General features: G+C 41.5%; 1 protein-coding gene across 2 annotated transcripts in view; it reads left to right on the plus strand.

Annotated features, from left to right (window-relative positions):
* Nucleotides 1-19,069, plus strand: part of LOC144094817 (neural cell adhesion molecule 2-like) — a 168,663-nt gene that overhangs the window by 94,665 nt on the left and 54,929 nt on the right. For both annotated transcript variants that reach the window (XR_013306584.1, XM_077628706.1), the window contains exon 3: nucleotides 17,547-17,657. Coding sequence is in view for 1 of the 2 variants with exons in the window: in XM_077628706.1 (XP_077484832.1) it covers nucleotides 17,547-17,657 (111 nt within the window). In the remaining variant the exon portion in view is untranslated. The remainder of the gene's footprint in view (nucleotides 1-17,546; nucleotides 17,658-19,069) is intronic.

Genomic DNA, 19,069 nt, shown 5'->3' on the forward strand with positions numbered 1-19,069 from the left:
GGGAACGGCAACCTGGACCGCGCAAGGCCCGAAGGCAGCACCTTACATCGCAGGGCAGCGGCGCATCGATTAACTCCTGCATCGCTGCGACAGGAGTGGTAAGAGGACTCCGTGGGACCTATGAATGCAAAGTCGAGAATGACGAACTCCACATATGCGCATTAACCTTTTGATGCTATCACGATCATATCTTTAGAGCGGAACTTAAGTGTCCGCTCCAATTTTGGTACTTTCTTTCTCTTTGCATAGATCGTGTGATTTAGTGGATGCCTTAAATATTGTACTTTAAATGCTTGTGAACTTGGAGGTAATAAAAAGTGCTTCATTGATGATTCACATTACTATAAACATTCAAATAATGACATGACAAAATTCTTATACTCAATCATCGAATGAAATTAGAAGTATAAGATATATATAGTACTTCTGAAGTCCTAAATGTTTACAAATAGGGTTGTGAACCCACTTTTTTCTTTAGGTTGTCGCGAAGTAATTAAATCAGTGAGAATTGACGAGACATATTTCTGTCCTGAACACGGAAGTAAACTGGCGGGCTGGTTCACACCATTCCGTGATCTCGCATTCAAGGATTAAAATGAAATTTAAAGACGCAGTGTGACAGCGCTCGAAGTAAAAGAAAAATGTACAACCATCACTGTTAACGCAATTTTATCGCATACATTGCATGATCGCTTGTACATTTTTGTTGTTGTTGCCGCACCCCGCGTATGCATAGTGCCGGAGTAGTTGTTCCCATTCGTCCTTCTGTAGTAGATACTCGCCCTGAAAGGTAGTATTCCAGCCCTTGCTAGTCCTAATTTAAAGCGGTGCAGCGGTGCAGGGGGTGAATAAAGAAATAAAATTGCTGATGGGGCATCAAAAGTCCCCGCGGAGCCAGTCAGAAGCGGGTATGTGAGCCGACCCTATAGTTAGTTGCATTCGAGTGAAATTAGAGAAGAAACTGCCTGTCACTTAGGGATGTCTCAAAGATGTGAAAGACGCTATTTTCATAGGACCTCACTGATCTGAACCTGCGACAAAACTGTGTGTTAGGCATTTACGAACGTAATGAAAATATAAACATAGCTTATTTTCCTTGCAGCAGAACGCGCACAAAACCAGAGAGCGTGAGAACCCTGAAAGTCAGAGATCAAAAGAGCACGTGTAATATTTGATCCACAAGCTCGAGGCTTGTTTCTCTTCCTTCAATATAGTCTCTGCGCGTTATATAGTCCTGTATCCCCCTTCCCAAGAGCTTGTGTCATCTTCCTTTTATTATTCATTCATTGCTGTGCCTTCCCTCAGCCTCATCAAGGTTCACATCGTCTCCACCGTAAGCAGGCAACACCGGGCGCCGTACAACGAACGTTAACCAGCAATGCATTAATTGTTGGCTTTGTGGAAGCTTAGAAACTGAAAACAAGAATAAAACGCTCCCAGGCTTTTGTCTCGGTTTTCTAATTGAAGATACATGACCATTGCTGTACCGATATAACTGTCTCCCCTGTCTCCTCCGGAGGGATGACTCACTTGCATACCGAAGAGAGGCTCACCGAAGTCCTCGCCACAAGTGACATATCCCAAAGATCAACATTATTATTCAACTGTCAGCAGCGAAAGTAAATGAACCATAGAAGCGGATTTCAAATTGTGTTGTTTAAACTTGGCAACGGAATAAAGGTTCATTCTCTGGTTAGATGCTAATCACGCAAGATCAGTCTAAACGAGATTATCACTTCGTAACGTAACGTTAAGTTATCCTAATAAAAAAGTTAAATAAAATTACGTGGTTCATTTACATTCCCAGCTGACGATTCATATCGGCGGCCTCAATTACGTTCACCGGTCAGGTTTAACCAACGGGTAGTCTGTGCCCGGTGTTTGCACGGTCTCATAGCACAGTAGATCCTTACTTACACATCAAGCTGTCCACTGATTAAAAAAACAAACAAAAAGGAGCAGAGAGACAGAGAATACTTCGCGGTGAATAGTGCACCACTCAGAAACATTTATCATGCCCTATATTTCACATTAGTGCAAGGCTGTTATATTTTCTTTCTACGGACCCTACTTTCATTTCCAGTTCTTCGCATATAGCCAATTCTGATTTTTTATTCTTTCAGTTAAGCATGAAACGATTTTGGCTCCCGTAATCTACGCTGCAACGGAATATATCCCACAAGTGCCTAGCAGTGGAAATATTGGTGGTAACTGCACGTACTTACTTCTCGCCAATAATTTTTATTTTTGGCGAACCAAGCTCATATAAGACAGAGATGCAAATATCTGCCTTTTAGGCAGAACAAAACCTTCAGTCTGGAGATTTCCGTACAAGTCCCGGTTGACATATGCGGATGAGAACGTATCGTGAAAGGAAAAAAAAAAGAAACAGAGAATTGTTTAAAGAAGCCTAGAAACCTTTTCCTGGCCACCATGCTTACCTGCTACTTCTTACGATAAAGGTGAAAGATAAACTGACAGTGCACATGCAAACCGGACACGCTCAACTCACGCGAACACGAACGCGCACTCAGTGTTATCTACAAGACGGTGTTCCGCCCGGTGTCCCGGATGAAAACCAGATGGGTATTCGCTATGCAAGGAGACGCGAGGGACGGGAGTCAGAGTAGAGTTTATGTGGTCCTGAAAGCACTTCGTAGTTGAAGAGAAGGGGCACTCGCGTGTATTATGCGACAAGATCACCTACATGCCAAGTGTAGTTAATTATAGGCTGCTTATTTCTTCTGTAAAAAGATAGGTACAAAAAAATCTTAATTTTAGGCAAGACACACTTGAGTCTAAATCGTCCCTGTAACGGCAGAACAACATGCGCCCTCAGGCAAACTCTGCGCAATACCTTTGACACGTTTCAAGTGAAATTTACTGCCGGGGCTAAAACGGCGAAATTCCCGGGGTTTTCAGAGCACTGAAGATGTGCTTCGACGATTTTTTTTAGCGTGGAACTTATTTCCTTATTATGTATTGCACGGCACGATCTGTTTCGTGTTGGGTGGTAGGGAACGAAGAAAAAAATATATTTATTGGAACACCAGTGATGTAATTATGTCAGTAGACCTTCCATGCTTATCCAGAGGCTCGAGGCGGCTACTGAAGAGATGAAGAGACGGCTCGATGAAGCGAGCCAATTCATACGTGAAATAAGGAAGATTTGTACAAAAATGATGGATGCAGTGCGAATATGACAGTTTCGGAAATTACTTCAACATGACGCATACTGCTGAGCATGTCTTCAAGGGTGCTTAAATACGTCAGACTAGGAATAGGCCACTGGGAATTAAAAAAAAATATTGGTGGTTGTTTAGCTCTGGTTAAACCAGGAGTGACACGATAGCTACTGCTGGCCGAGTGGAACTTGGTCACGTGACCAACCACGTGATCAGCCACGGCGCCGCGCCGCCGGCAGCTGCTGCGCACCACGTGACCAACCACGCTGAAGGCTCGAAATGCTACCGTAATGTGGCTATCACTACGAAACTTTTGCTCTCCTTGTATGACCTGTAAACTGAGCAGCTTGAAAAGGCATTATTCCGGAACATTTGGCACATTGCTTGCTCTCTTCCTGGAGCATGAAGCGTCGCTCTGCGCCGCATTTCCCGCTTATGTAGTAAGATTCATCGCAACATGCATGCTTTCGTGGCTTTTCAAGGTGTTGCATAATTGATAGCAGAACATGATCGCAAATGATGTATATTTCTTCGATAGACAGCAATGGAAAGCATAACTGCCGGTAAAAGTATCATAACCATTACAATTGAGATCTAGTTGCAGACGAATACTCCTGATCACGACATTACACCACCTGGTTATGTGTTATATGCAAGGACAGAGGACCAAGAGCACGGGTCGTTGGCGTTCTTTTGGAACAAGGTGGAACTTATTTTGTTACGGCAGATGTTTCTGATGTTGATCTTGTGTGGTTTAAGGTGCATCTCCTAGAATGTATCGTACCCATGTGTACCGTCTATAGAACTCTGAATTCTGAAGTAACTTATCTTGATTCTCTCTATGATTGCATACTCGCGCACATGTCTAGAAGTTCAACCTTCCTGATGTAAACTGGAACACCATGAAAGTGTTAAAAGTGTAAAATAATACCTTTTTTCTTTTCACCATTATCTATAAAAAAGCACCTCATTGTCACGCCTGCTTACATTCATGGAGCCTTCAGTTCTATTCTAGATGTGGTTTTGGCTCTGACTATTTTCGCGCGATTGATCCCAATGTAGAAGTATTAGTTGTCTGGTAAAGCCATAAATTAATCCTATGTGTTTTGTCAGTGCTAAGAGTTGCTCGAAACGGCCCTGCGAGAAATATATGTATGCTTTCTAAAGGGCACATGGTGGCGCTATTTGAGGTGACTTACTCATGAGTGATCTCACTTTTATTGTCTTTGTATTATTAACTATACAATATACATAGTGTGTGGCTGCAACCTCGATTTTGTGTTGCATTAATAGTTTCGTTCCCAAAATAGCAAAAGTGACCATAAAGTTGAATCCGCAGATTACAAGTAAAACAATTGACTTAACCGTCGGATGAAGAGGCTAAGAAAAAAAAAACGCCTTCATTTTCCTTGTTAAGCTAAAAGCGACTTAGGTTCACTTTCACAATCGCCCTTGTTTAGCTTTGTTTATCTTCTTTTAGTTTTTATAAGTTCGAAAACTCGAGTTCCAGCGAAATCTTCTTGCATACGTTACTCGTCTTTTCACTTGAGATAAGCCCGCCTGAGCTGCTCGCTGCGGCTCGAGTCGTCGTTCCCTCCGTTCAGTGGTCTCTTAAGCCACGTGTCCTCGCCTCTGCATCGTTTGTTCCACCAGTGACCTAAAGATTCGCCTCTTTTTTTTTGCTCTTCTTAACCAAGACCTACTGAACTAGAGACCTGCACATATGGCACTGCTACAGCGCGCATGTTCTAGTTCGTGCCTTTTGCCGCTAGGGAAGGGCATCTACGGGCGGCGTGGCGCTACAGTTAACCTGTTGAGAAGGTGGCATCGGTTATTTTACTTCAAGGATGTAATAGTTCGGTCATTTGTCTACGGTTTGAATATTCATCATTCATCCATTGCCTAGCAATGATGCCAGAAAGCCTCACGGATGCATGCGCGCAAACAAAATATTCACCGCTAAGATTTAAAGAAATGTCATATTTCCATCGTTCATTGCTAGGTTTAAAATAAGACAGGAGGCAGTGAGGCGAGAGAAATCATTTGTAGAAAGCAGACGATGATGATGATCATGACAGACGAACAGGTCAACCGAGCGTCCTCAACGGCCAAAAAGTTAACGAAAGCTGGCTCACGCTGTCCCATAGGACCTCTCCATATGTGCAGGTCTCTAGTTGAGTAGGTCTTGTTCCTAACATTTATCGCTCTTCTGCTTCTGCATCCGATTTAGGAAGGGTACACTGTCTCCGCCGCTCTGCTTCGGCTTGCCGCCTCGCAGATTGGTTGATGACTGTCGGAGCTCTCTTTTTTTTGCGTTCGGCTTAAGAATACGTTGAAGGACAGGCTTCATTCAGCATTTACTGTTTGCTGCGCCTCACGTTTCTCCGGAGACTTCATGATTCGTCTCTTGTTTATGTCACCTGCATGTGCACGCTTCCGCACTTCTCGCTTTTCATTATGACCCTCCACAAGGCTACTACTGGCAGGACGCCCTCCTCCCATTGGCCGCAGCTGGCGCGACACTTCTCCGAGTTTACCCGAGCTTCCTCCCATTGGCTGCTCCCGGCGCGATGCTCCTCCGAGCCTACCCGAGCTTATTTCGAGGCTTGAACATGGCGCGTCTTCAGCTTTCCGCTAGTGACACATCTAGTTCTGCAGCACTAAAGCTAAGAAATCGACCACGGGCTCCTGTTATCATCAGCGTATAAATACTCTAAATAGAAATATTAAAGCTCTAAAAACGAAACAATACACAGCACATCAGTCACATTACATTACTGAACTTCTTCAAAGACTCTCCCCATAAATTTTCTCTCAATGACTATTTGCAGTTGCCATTTTATAATGCCTACTAAAAATAGATGTATACGACATATACGAAATAGATATATACGGAGCTAGTTTAATAGCTTACTGAACATTTACGCGAAAAATTCAGCGGCCCAGATTACATCCCGAGCAGAATCTTAAACCGATACGCAGAATCAATTAGTGGGTAGATGTACGTGATATACGCAAATCAATACGTCTGAACTCCTCCCACGCGAGTTTAAACTTATTAAAATTATCCCATTGTGTGAATCACGTGCTCTTTCATCCCCATTAAATTAGCGGCCTATGATATAAACTTTTACATTGGGCAAAATGCTTGAGCGTATTATTTTGATATGCAAGAAATTTGTAGAAGTTAATCTCAAACTTCCCCAAAACCAGCATGGCTTGCGCAACGGATTCTCCACCGTTACTGAAGTAATATAATTTATTAAGGACCTTGAACAAGTTCCTAATAATTAGTGTTATACTCATATGCTCTTTCTTGATTTATCAAAAGCCTTTCATTAGGATTCTCATGCACAGTCAGTTGAAGAATTTCCTGTCACACCCCTCCTAGCCAATTTCGTAGACAACGCCTGGAAATATTTCACGAGGGAGCTTGTTCTTCACGTTCACAACTTGTGAACCTGTGAACGTGAAGAAGGAGCTCGCTCGTAAAGTATATTTCCAGGAGTTGTGTGCGAAGCTCACTGCGCCGATTGCTCATCAGTATATATATATATATATATATATATATATATATATATATATATATATATATATATATATATATATATATATATATATATATATATATATATATATAGAGAGAGAGAGAGAGAGAGAGAGAGAGAGAGAGAGAGAGAGAGAGAGAGAGAGAGAGACAAAGGATTTCAGGAGGCGCCTGAGAGAGCACCAGAACGACGTCCGGAACCAAAATTAACAACTAATGCCATCGCCGAGCATGTGCAAGAAACCGGCCACAAGATTAACTGAGATGAAGTAGAGATATCGACTACAAAAAGAATACATCTGCACCGCAGAATATTCTGTCCCTTATCAACATAACCACGTCTAACACACTAAACAGGAACGACGAGACTGTGCATCATATCTATGCTAAATCATTAAAAATGCTTCTCGGTGCTGCAAAAGTAAGGATCCGTGCGCTGCTTGCTTCATAGTAAACAAAGGAGCTGTAGTGGTTCCGAAACGTCTTTCTTTATTGACCTTGGCCAGTGACCAGTACACCTCATCAGCACTTAATAGTCTTTTAAGCACAGCGAAGAGGAAGGGATAGCTTGACGTTCGTAAGGCTTCGTTGACGTGAGGCTTTATACGTACCCCATGAGGTCTTTCACATATTGATTGCAATTACGAAAAATAAAACATTTTTTCTTGTCCACTTGGGCAAGAGGAGCCGCTGACGGGACACATTAAAGCTGTCGCGTCATTTCCTTATAGGGCGAGCTGAAGTCTCCACCAACTTTTCGTCCTAAGGGAGAGAGTTTGCAGACCTAGGTGACCATTCTTCCTATCCTGTTTTCATTGTTTGCGATGCGCCTCACGGCAATGTTCTCACTCCACTCCTTTGCTTACTATTCGTAAATGATATCGCAGGCGAAGTTAACCTTAAAATTGGGATATTTGCAGATGTGTGCGTACTTAAGGAGAGGTATCGAATACTGATGACAAATGAGACTTAAAAACACATTGAAAAGAAAGGGCAGTGACGAAATTGCTGGAAAATATTAATACGTTTAGAAAAAAATGCCTCATTGTGTGTACGAAAAAAAAGAAAGAGATTATTCCTATCTTAGTTTTTTATAACGGGGCCGTTCTATGTTTTACCTAGCATCCTAAGTTCGAAGTCATCATTTCTTCCTCATTGAAATGGACAGCGCGTGCGCAACAAGTTCCCAGAAAAGCAATGCAGAAGCTTTTTTTTTTATGAATGAGCATTGCGGCACTCGACTTTTGAACTAAACACTTTACTAATGTCACACTCATTAAGCCGATTTTGTAGTTTGCAAATATAACTTCGTATCCGCGAAAACAAAGCAACATCTACACGGTATAAACGATTTATAGGAAAGCTGGGCGTTTTTATAGAACAGCTGCCAGCGTAGCAACTCAATCACTGAAGTTTCATAGCACGCAGACGCTCTAACTTGGGCTGGTTGAGCGAAGCTGCAGCGTTGGAAGTTTTTGTATTTATCTCTACACAACGGCTTTAGGCTCAATTTCAATGCTTTTGCAAGCTTTAGTTCACTCGCTAGACTTTACAGATGCCCTAAAATAGCTTGGAAAAATATTTTTTACTGATAACTCCTATTGTTCTCCAGCTTACCGCAATCGTTATCCGAATGGCACGAACTCCATCCATATAATACTGCACAGACGTTTCAGAAATGTGTTCAGCTTGCTGAGAAAGCAATCCTTGGTTTTACTAATAGTTAATGATATTATGCTGCCTGTATGTGATGTAAGGTACCCTGTATTTTTGTTTTCACTCTAAAGAGCAGTCCAAAAAAGAATTGCAAATAAATGCACAATTTCAATTTCCGCACAGCTGTAATAACGCCTTTGGTGTAGCTGTACGTCTAAAGCAAATAAATATGTCAATTGAAGACGCATATTTACACCAACCTTTTTATCACACTGCGGCAATTAAATCCAGAGAGGCCCGTAAATCCCGGCGAAAATAGTTGAAGTTGTTATGGATTAAATTTTGTTTTACGGAGACTGTCGCTGCGTTGTGTTGATGTTACTCTCGCTGAAGTGCCTCTGTCGCTCGCAAGGTTAACAGGCGCAAGTGCTGTGACGACCTGCGAAGATTATTCTTTGTTGAACGTTTTTGGGAAGCAGGAGTGGCACTCTGCCAGTGACGATAGGAGAAGTTCTTAACATGGCGTTTGAATTTACAGCACAGGCATTGGAGAGGACTTTCATAGAGGAACATTGCGTCGTAGTCTACTGTAATGTCACTATAAAGTCCAGTCATGACGTGTTGGAAGATAAGAAGCTTGTCCAAGATTGTTAGAAGGTGAAAGTGTTCAAGAATGATGTACCTTCTTTGGTCACGTCATCCAAGTAAGCCTAGTCTATGTGGGCCTATCGACAAACACCGTATTTACATTTAAAGCGAAGAGTTCACTGCAGGCTGTTCCGACTGCGGGTGAGAAGTATGCACGAGAAGCTTGCGCCATTCGAGGAAATACACAGCGGATAGAGCGCCTTTCGGGGTATGTCCGGCTTCACAACACACATTTATCGCTTCGTTTTGCAAAGATTGCTCCGAAATGGCCAAGCATATTTTCTCAAAATCTCCGAAGCACTCGCCAAATGTTAACAAACAGCCGCTTTCACTAGTACTCTTTGAAACTAGAAAAATATATCTGTAAGTTTTGTTTACATGTGTTTAAATGGGCTGCACTCCCATTCCGTACCCCAAGCCGGGAATCACACCCACAAGCGCGTAACGCTACGTTTTAAAAATACATCACTTTCGAAATGGCACTTCATACTTTTTAGAAGCTGTTCCAGGACTAACTTTGTAGTTCTTCACCAAAGGTCGACATCATAGGTGCAATTTGAAATCAGAAAACTTAGAAAATTTTCGCTTCCATATATTTGTATTGCCGCTAAACTACATTTAATGCCCCAGTCGTTCTAGCCGGCGACAGCAGCGCCACCGCATCTTATCTTGCTTACATCGCAGATCGGTGTTGTTCTATAGCGGGTGTGCTCTAGTGAAAGGCAGAAGGGACGGGGAGCTGTTATCAGGTATCACTTGTTGACCCTTAAGGGAAGCTGGAAGTCAAGGTTTCTTTTCCTATTGCAAAGCAGATGTTTACCACTCGTACTGTGGTTCTCAGGCAGCGTTGCCGTCTCATGTAAAAGAATGAGGAGAAAATGTCACAGCAGAAAGGCGAAAAGATAGTAGGAGGGCTTGGAAGAAGGAGGAGAAGGATAAATGATAGCAGGAGATAAAATGTTCGTGTGGTGCAACCAGCGACTCCGAGCTCATTCCCCACGCTTAGACAACATGACTACTCGACGCATGTGGTTGGTTAAACTACGTTCGATCATGTTGGTAGAATTAGAAGTGGAAATGGGTCAAAAGGCTGAATTATGCGCCACCTGCAACTACTGCGTTGCTCTTGCACAGTGAACATAATCTTAGAGGTATTTTTTTGTTCAATTATCACATAGTATGCAATAAACACAGCTTTAATCAATATTTTCCTGCTGTCCGTCACGGAAAAACAAATGCATTAAGATGTTTTCACCTTCGAGCGCCATCTACAATCTTACGTATTCATTTAGAAATCTGTGCGAGACTCTTGAGTTTCCCTGAATTTAAGTTATTTATATTATTTATCGCGCTTTCTGCCATTAATTATTCCCTAATAGCAGATCGCTTGCGCCACATGTATAAATAGCGCTCGCACGCTTCCTTAAGTGAAGAAACATCTCATCTGTTCTGAAATACAAGGACAGCACCCCAGGTTTTCGAGGTTTTCTTTTCTTTTGCTCAAATTTAACTTTTTGCAGTTTTTATAATCGCGTGTTTAATATGCAAACAAATGTGACTTGGCTGCCGGCACAGGGCAAGGAAACAGACCAGGAAATGGTTCAGGCAAGCGCATTCATCATTAATTGCGTCGCGGAGATGGATTGCATTTATTAATCACGCAAGTAGCGCGCTCCGGTTACATTCTTAATACCAAAGACAATAAGTTACGGTGAGCGAAATGTTGTTTATTAATGCACACATGTTAAGCGAGAAGCCTGAGTGCATTGTTTCGCGTCATTTACAACGTTTCGATTTATCTGCGTGCCATGCCAGGCGAAACAAAAAGCTGGCGCGCGCTTTTTAATAAGCCGAAGAATCATCTTCTCACATGTGTGGACCCCGTACGAACAGGCGAACGTCTTATATGTATTTTATTAAGTAATGTACCTTAGCCAGCTGGAGGATTAATCGAAAATACCCAAATTTTCTGCGATTTTTTTTTCGCCATATAGAAATCGGTTTCAAAAACTCAGCACAGCCGCGAGCACAGAACGCTGGTTGAAGGTAGAAAATAAACACGAGTTTATAAAATTAATACGAATCAATAAAATTCAGTTACAATTGGGTACAGAAGGCTTTATTGTTTTCGACAGACATCAATTAAAGGTTAAAAGCGAAGGTTATAATCAACATTATTTATAATCAACATTATTTACAATCAACAATATTTCATAAAGAATTTCCCGCAAATGCCAGTGCTCGTCGACCATAATTAGTATGTACTATAGCAAGCAAGAGCCGAAAGATTGTAGTGAGCCTGTTCGTGTGTAGTGAGTAACGAAGATATGCACTGTTCACCATAATGTGCCGTTAATGATTTGACAAATTGCCGAAGCAGTATATTTACTTACTAGATCATAGATTTTTCGGGATAAACAAAAGTGCAAATAATTAAACCGAATGTTCATACTGTATGTTTTCCCTACGATTCGAGGAGATCTTTATTTTTCAATGGTTACAAGGGGGCCAGATAGGATCAGTGAATACATCCCTGGATATGCATACACGAATTATAATGTGAATGAAAGAATTCATGACAGAGGTTAACGCGGAAATCTGGAGAGAGGTATTTTTGGTGTTTATAGACAGAGAGAAAAAGTAATTTAATGAAAGGAAACGGGGAGAGGTCGGCTGGCGGTAATGTAACCCTGGCCTGCTACGCCACACTAGTGAAGGGGGAAAGGGGAAGTAAAAGGAGAGTGGGGGGCGAATGGAGAGTGATGATGTGTGTGTGATAAAATACGTGTAGGCTATATGAGTCCCTTTCGAAAGTGCTGCATACAACATGGACACAGAGACAGACATACAAGGATGAACCGTCGTCCCTGTCAGTCGTTGTCTGTGTCCGTGTGTATTGCAGCGCTTTCTAAAATGACGAATGTGCACCAACTAGTCCAATACATCACCCTTCTGGGCTATATGAGGCTATCTGACTGATTCACCGGACTTGAAAATCAAACTGCACATGATATTCAACCTCACTCAAAAAGAATATTTTGGGGCTTGCATGATGAAGAGGCCTATTGTTGTGAATTTTATCCAAGTGGCGAGAAAAAATTCTTCAGAATCGAACAGGATAGAAACAGGTTTACATTGATTAAATTGATTATATTAATTGCGTTCGTCTGCACTATGCACTATTTATGCAGGCATATTTCGTAATGCCACGTTTACTTTATTAATGGGGGTATTCTCATCGCGATCTGCTTATACTGAAGTTTATTCATCGGCGTATTGTACAGTTAGAGCACAGGATAAATCTGAAGGCAGTAATTGATATTTAGCAAACAAAGCTAAGGTCTCAAGACGGAGGATTGAGGAACCCAATTAATAAAGCACGGAGTTGTGAATTTCCTAGCTGAACAGTTTATCCACGGTCCGTTAAATAATTTTCAGTTATGTTAACAAATTCACGTTTAATCTCACAGCATTGGCGAAAATCTTATTTTGATATAACGGGAGAATAACGTACTTGATAACGTTAATTTGTGTTATATGTTTTCAGTACATTTTCAATAATCCTGAGAAGATTCTTAGGTAGGAGGTGTAACTTTTGCAGGCTTTTGTTGAGATTTTGCAGCCGATATTAACATACAGTAATTATGGTGGGAGTGAAAAACTAATGCACTGTAAGAAGCTCATTGACAAGCCATAACTGACGATATCATCATTTGGAACCAAGTATCTTAGATATTTCTGTTTCAGTGAAATTAACATAGTCATCCTATGACATTCTTTGAATAAATAGAACGCCTAATGATTTAGACATCAGCACGACTTCTACACGTACCGAGCTGAGGTTGCGGTTCATTTTTTTTTCGAGGATGAAAGGCGGGACTTTGACAAAAGGTGGGGAAGCCCGAAGAGGTCACAGTGAACAGAGTAGGCCTAAGAGTGAATACAGTAGTGCGCAACATATAGATTCTGAGTATTAACGGAGCATAACAGCAAACAAAACTTAACTTACATCGAACGTCAGTATTACAGCACAAATATTACACGTATACGGACAGTACACCAAAAGTCACGGCAGTCTTTAAGCGAGGCACTAAAACACTAAAGGAAAGACTCGCACAACCTACTGCACACGACAACGGAAGAAGCTTCGCGGGAAAAGAAATGATTTTAGGACAGCATTGATTGGTCGCTTTTTAAACGTCTTTTTTAGATTTATTCTTAAAGAGATCAAACATGGCATTTAAAGAACGGTTATTGAGAACAACTGAAATCTGGTAATTGAGCTTTTGTTTTCCGTAATTACTCGTTATTTTAAGGACTAAGCTTCTTTGTTGGTGGGGGGGGGGGGATGTATATAGTAGAAGGGCGGCTAAAGGCGATGGAATACCAATGATTGCTATGGATGTATTGCGACCAGCGAAACATGTAGTCATGGTTTGCTTTAGGTACATTACGCTTATGATTCACTTGTCATGTTGGTAAATTTTATGATCTGCCACATTAACACTCAATAGCTTGCAACGCCTTTTCTTGCAAAAGCAACAACTTCTGGAAATTATTCAAAGGTGTGCTGCCCCATACCAATGCACAATAAGATAATTTGGGAAAAAAAAATATTTCCTAGTACATAGCCATTGTTAACGAAATGGGTAAGAGTTTGTTGACCCAGTAAAGATAACCCACAGTTTTAGTAAAAAGTTGCATTGTGGGTGAGTTACTGCATACTTTTTTGGGAATAATTGCGCGCACACGGGACAGCACATGAAAAGGACACGAGCCTGTGTTTGTCCCTTTTCATGCCCTGTTTTGTGTGTACGCAATTATTTTTAAAAAAGATTTACTATGGCAAGTGGCGATTTGTGAAATATGCGTGTTCCAAGATAATGCTCATTGAGTCAGAGACCAAGAAACTTCTGAGTTGATACCTGCTCTAGTTTTGTGTTGGCGTATTGTAGGTCAAGTGTGTACTGAAATAAGCCATTATTAGGTCTCAAAAATTATGCTTACTTTAGGACAAATATAAACTAAATTTATACGCCTGCATCCAAGCATGTAATTTCAGGAAGCAAGCACTGACGATAGTTTCCAAATCCGGCAAAGTGCTGACTGCGAATGAAATATTCGATTCACTAGATATATATGAACCAATCTTGCGAATGAGGTATGTAATAGATATCTTTGCTCTATAATAAAAACAAAAGTATGCCCAGAATAGACCTCTGAGGAACCTCGTGGGTAACACACAGGGTGTTCGAAACAAAATTATTCCATTTAACATAGTGTTTTTGTTAATCAAATAAATTCTAGTAAGAGGTTCTGAGCAATTCCGTGTGTTCCGTAACCGTTCCCTCTGCTCAAAAAAAAAAATTCATGCTGCACAAAATCGAAAGCTTTTCGGATTTCTAAGAACAGACCAAGAATGTATGCTCTGGATTCGATCTCGGCCACAACTTTTTCTTTGACTGCGACTGGAGCTTGCTCAGACTATTTATATTTCGAAAAGCCACACTGGCAGAGGTTAATAACGTTATGAGCGCAAAAAAGATATTTCAAGGCTTATAAATATAGTTATCGCTTATGTATTATTTTTTAAAGTGACTTAGAATATAATAACGTAAAATGTAGGCACTCACCAAGAACAAAACCAAAAAAGAAGACGTTTGGAATATATTAGCAATATAGACACGGGCCTATAAACTCCAAAATCAATCCTATCACCTTCTTCTAAAAATGAGATACACGCACCATTTGTGTGTTTTGAGGATTGATAGATTCGGCTATGCATAAATAGAAGACAGGAGTGTGAGAGTGTACAATAAGATCAAAACGTGTTTCATAGGTTTTAACTGTGATCCATTGAGATCTTGTGCAATAGAATTATTAAGCGCGCAAAACAGCGCCCCCATTTTACTCTCCTCAACCGGACCGAGGAATGCAGTGCCGCCAGTCGAATTAATACTGGTTAGGCTAGATTTCATGCTAGTGGACCTAGAGAGATTAACAAAATACGTGTTTAATTATACTGCAAACTGCTTCCTCGGTTTGTCTACACCATAAGCTTGATATGTTTAGTTTAATTATAATTAGTTTCATGTGTTAAAAATCTGTTGTCTTTTCTATATAACACCATAAACCTTTCTCGGCAGCTCCTTCATAGGCTGTAATCGAATAACAATCTTGTTTGAATTTGACTCGACTAGGGGCAGATTTTGAATATGCCACTTTGCGCGCACTATAAGAACTCTTCTCAGCATAGCAGAACATCTATGCGGATATTTCTGCTATTTCAGCTCAGCTTCACTTTTACGTTTAGACGAAGCATTAGAGATATAATAGCATTTGCCAAAATGCAAATGGTAGTCACAATCACAGCATGTCGTTTTTTTTACCTACATCAGACATCCATTTCACAAGCAATGCATGCGCTGCGTGTCATGTTGCTTTATATTTTTATCACAGTGCACAGAACTGGCAGCAGCGCAGGTAAAAGAAAATGAGAGGCCTCTGAATGCGCGTAGTACGCTTTTACATAGAGGTTCTGTGCATTAAGGCACCGACCATCTATCGTGCAACTGCTGCGAGTGGTACCACAATTAACACAGTATCCTGGCGCTTGTTTTCCAGCGAAAGTTGAAGAAAAAAACGCGCTCTTTTGCTGACGTGTTAACTAAATTTTTCCTTCCTTGTGCAATCTAAAACAAAATACAACTAAAACAATGCTTTGAATAAATAGTATTCTTAAACCTCATTGTTAGCTGCCGGCTTGAAGAGACAGTCTTTACAGGAGCAGAGATGTGTGCTGTTCCGCCTGTTTTTGGGCTCGAAGGCGCTCGTTGCAAATACTTCGTCACACAAACATGCACATAATTTTTAGGGCAAAGGCTTAGCAGGCCACAGCAGGTGCATGTTCCACCCGAAGAAAATAGCCTTAAAAGTCTAAATGAATATCGTCCCGTTATTTCCTTTTTTCATTTGCCATTTCCGAAGAGGAGGCAGCAGTTGAGGCCAAGATAGGAAAAAAAAACCTTGCTGAGGACTCTTCCCTCACAAGCGACAAGGCATCGCATAAAATGAAACGCCAACAAAACTGAACGCACCCCTAATGACAACAATAAGATGTTATGGGGAAAGGAATCATAACGGGAAGTGATGCAACACCGTTTACGCCAGAGGTTCAAACAATCTGCGTAATTACTGCGTGCGCTCCTGCGTCTAGATTGACACCATGTGTGGCACTTGGCTTGAACCAAATAAGAACGCTGGAGTCTGTGTGTACGTGAAACAAGGTATAACCGCTGTCAGACATCTCCATTCGATCGCGGTGAATAATGATGAAGCCTGCTGTCTTCGGCTTCTGCAAAGCGGCATTAAAACCGAAGGAGTCTACGTGGCTCCGGGAACAGCTGTCAGGCGATTAATGTGGTTTCCACATGTATACCAGCCCACGGCAAGGTTTCACAGTTGTGTGTGACTTTGGGTGATTTCAACAGGAAAAAGGAGTCTCTTAGTCAGTGTATGAAAGAAAAGTTTGACTTTAGTTTAGCTTCGTACCCTCACGTCCAGACTACACAATGGGGAACTACTATATAGCTTGTATACTAAAGGGGCTCTACCAAATCGAAATACTGTAGCGACAAAATTGAGACCGTAGCATGCTACTTCACAGATCATCGGGCAGTCTTCGTCTGTATCAAGCAAAATAAATAAAAGATGCGTATACCTAATGGCTCTCATTGCTAAAGATACAGCGACCATAACAAGCTCAGCCAGGGAAACGCACCTCTCGCTACGTATATCCTGGCATAGCCGAGCTATGCCACTGCCAATTTTTTCGCTATAAATTGCATCGTAAGAATAACCTAGTATCTTGCTTGGAAATGTTTGACTTCTCCGCATGCCTGCATTCTCTAAGGAATAAAAGGTGCTCTTAGTCTAACATAAGCTGGCCCATAAAGTGAGCTGTCATAAGCTACTGTGACAACACACGCGACAAGCTTAAACTCGATCTAATGGAAATTCTGTAGGCCTTCAATTTTCTATGCGAACTTTACTGTACTTTTCTACCTCGTCTTATACCTGCCTCTCAACCATATGTCGCTTTCAGTAAATACAAATAATAACTTCTTAGTACATTGAGCACGGTGTACCTGTAAAAATATAGCGAACTCCACATGACATTCTTTTACGAAGATAAAAATAATACGGACGGAAAGCAATATGCGCAGGACCATACTGCACTTAGTCGGGTCTCGCCTAACGTGCAATGGCATCTCTGTTACGTAAACGTTCTCAATCTTTCCATTAGCCACATCAGGTTAGGGCTTCGGCAAGCATCAAACCCGCACCGTTCTTTGAGACGTCAGGCAGGTTGTTCGCAGAACATGACGAAATGTGCACTTGTACACCCTTACATATCTAATACACATGTTGCACTCCTCTGCACTTTTCTCCTAGCGAGGGGTGCACGTGCGGCAATTCTAAACCCCGCCTTTTCCTCTTTCTGTGCGCAGTACCTCCGGGCGATCCGGCTATTATGGACGAAGACGGACGAAGGCTGGAAGGTCTCGTGGGTCGCTTCAGCGAAGGACGAAAGCTCAAGCTCCTTTGCGAAGTTGGAGGAGGTGGGTGAAACATCCACGCTGGATCGATCCAACTTTTTTTATCTTTTCTTCCTCCTCCCCTTCCTTTCCCTATTTTTTCTTCATTTTCTCCCCTGTGCTCCTGTTCACCTCCTTTGTCTCTGTCTCGTCCCCGTCCACTTTGCTCGTTTCTTTGTGCCATTGCAGGGCGATTCCTGTTCTAGTTCTCCCGAGGTAAGCAGTCATTCGCGGAAAGAAACACCTTCTGCTTGGCCGAAAGGCATTAGTCTCCCACGGATATCTTTCGCTTGCTTTCTTGAGAGTCTGTTGTCTTCAGTTTTTTTTTCGTTCAGTTTTCCTTGAAAAATTGAAATATATTGTGAAAAAGTACTCCCCCACTCAGGATAGAAATAGAGCGTTCAGTGAAACTGATTGAGTCTGTCTTTTCGTGCAGACTGTTGGGGTGTCAGGCCATTAGTGATTGACCAGTGTTTTTTTCCTGCAAAATTTGAACCTGAGGTGTTTCTTGCCCTAACTGTTTATTGCTCTTGTCGCTGTCATGGTCGGCTATTTCGCTGAAATTGAAACAGGCACAAGTTTTCGCAATCGTTGTCGTGGCACAGGAGCTGACGCTCAAATTCTATTCCTATTTGTTAAGTGCCCTTTAAAAAAAAAGCTGTGTTCTTTTCAACTCCTGAATTCGGTAGCACGTTGAAAAAAGTAAAGGAGACCATTTTAAGCGCCAGAAAATTGTCGAAATTGTTCAAACAGATGCAGCTTCAAGGACCTGACCAAAGATCATCTTATTAAACCTGTCTCTCACTCTTAATTTGGCAAACTTTGTTTTTTTTTTGTAATAGCGCTTTGAGAAGAATGTAAAATAATATTAAGGTAACGCTGAAGAACAAAGTAGCAAATCGCGCTATTTACATTTGTGTAGCATGTGAGTAAAACGTGCAGTAGGACTGCCTGTTCATATAAGCTGCGGCGGAAATGAAGTTATACGCGGGTGCAGGCGCTTACAAGCAGTGTGCTTCAAAACGTCTGCAGAGAATTCTCCGGGACAAGCATAGGAGGCATAACTCCTCAGAAATAGTCTTCGCGCTTTTAGTGGAGTGCATTCCATAAGCGGCGATCTGATAAAAATTCGTGGCTTCTTTATCACTTTTTTCATGCATTTTAGTGCATAGAATGCACTGCTGTGATTAGGTTGGCCTATTTATCCTTTTTGAAGAAACAGATAAAACAGCGCTACCGAAGACGAGACAAGAGGACAAACACCAGCGCTGTCTTTTGTCTCGTCTTCCGTAGCGCTGTTTTATCTAGTTCTTTAAAAATGTTCAAACCAGCCCGTATTTGCCCTCTTCTGTAATTTATCCTACTTATTGAAAAGTGCGCGTTAGAGCATAAAACTTAAATACTGCTCCACTTAAAAAAAAGTTCTGTTCAACGCA

The sequence above is a fragment of the Amblyomma americanum genome, chromosome 6 (assembly GCF_052857255.1).
Source record: "Amblyomma americanum isolate KBUSLIRL-KWMA chromosome 6, ASM5285725v1, whole genome shotgun sequence".
Classification (NCBI taxonomy): domain Eukaryota; kingdom Metazoa; phylum Arthropoda; class Arachnida; order Ixodida; family Ixodidae; genus Amblyomma; species Amblyomma americanum.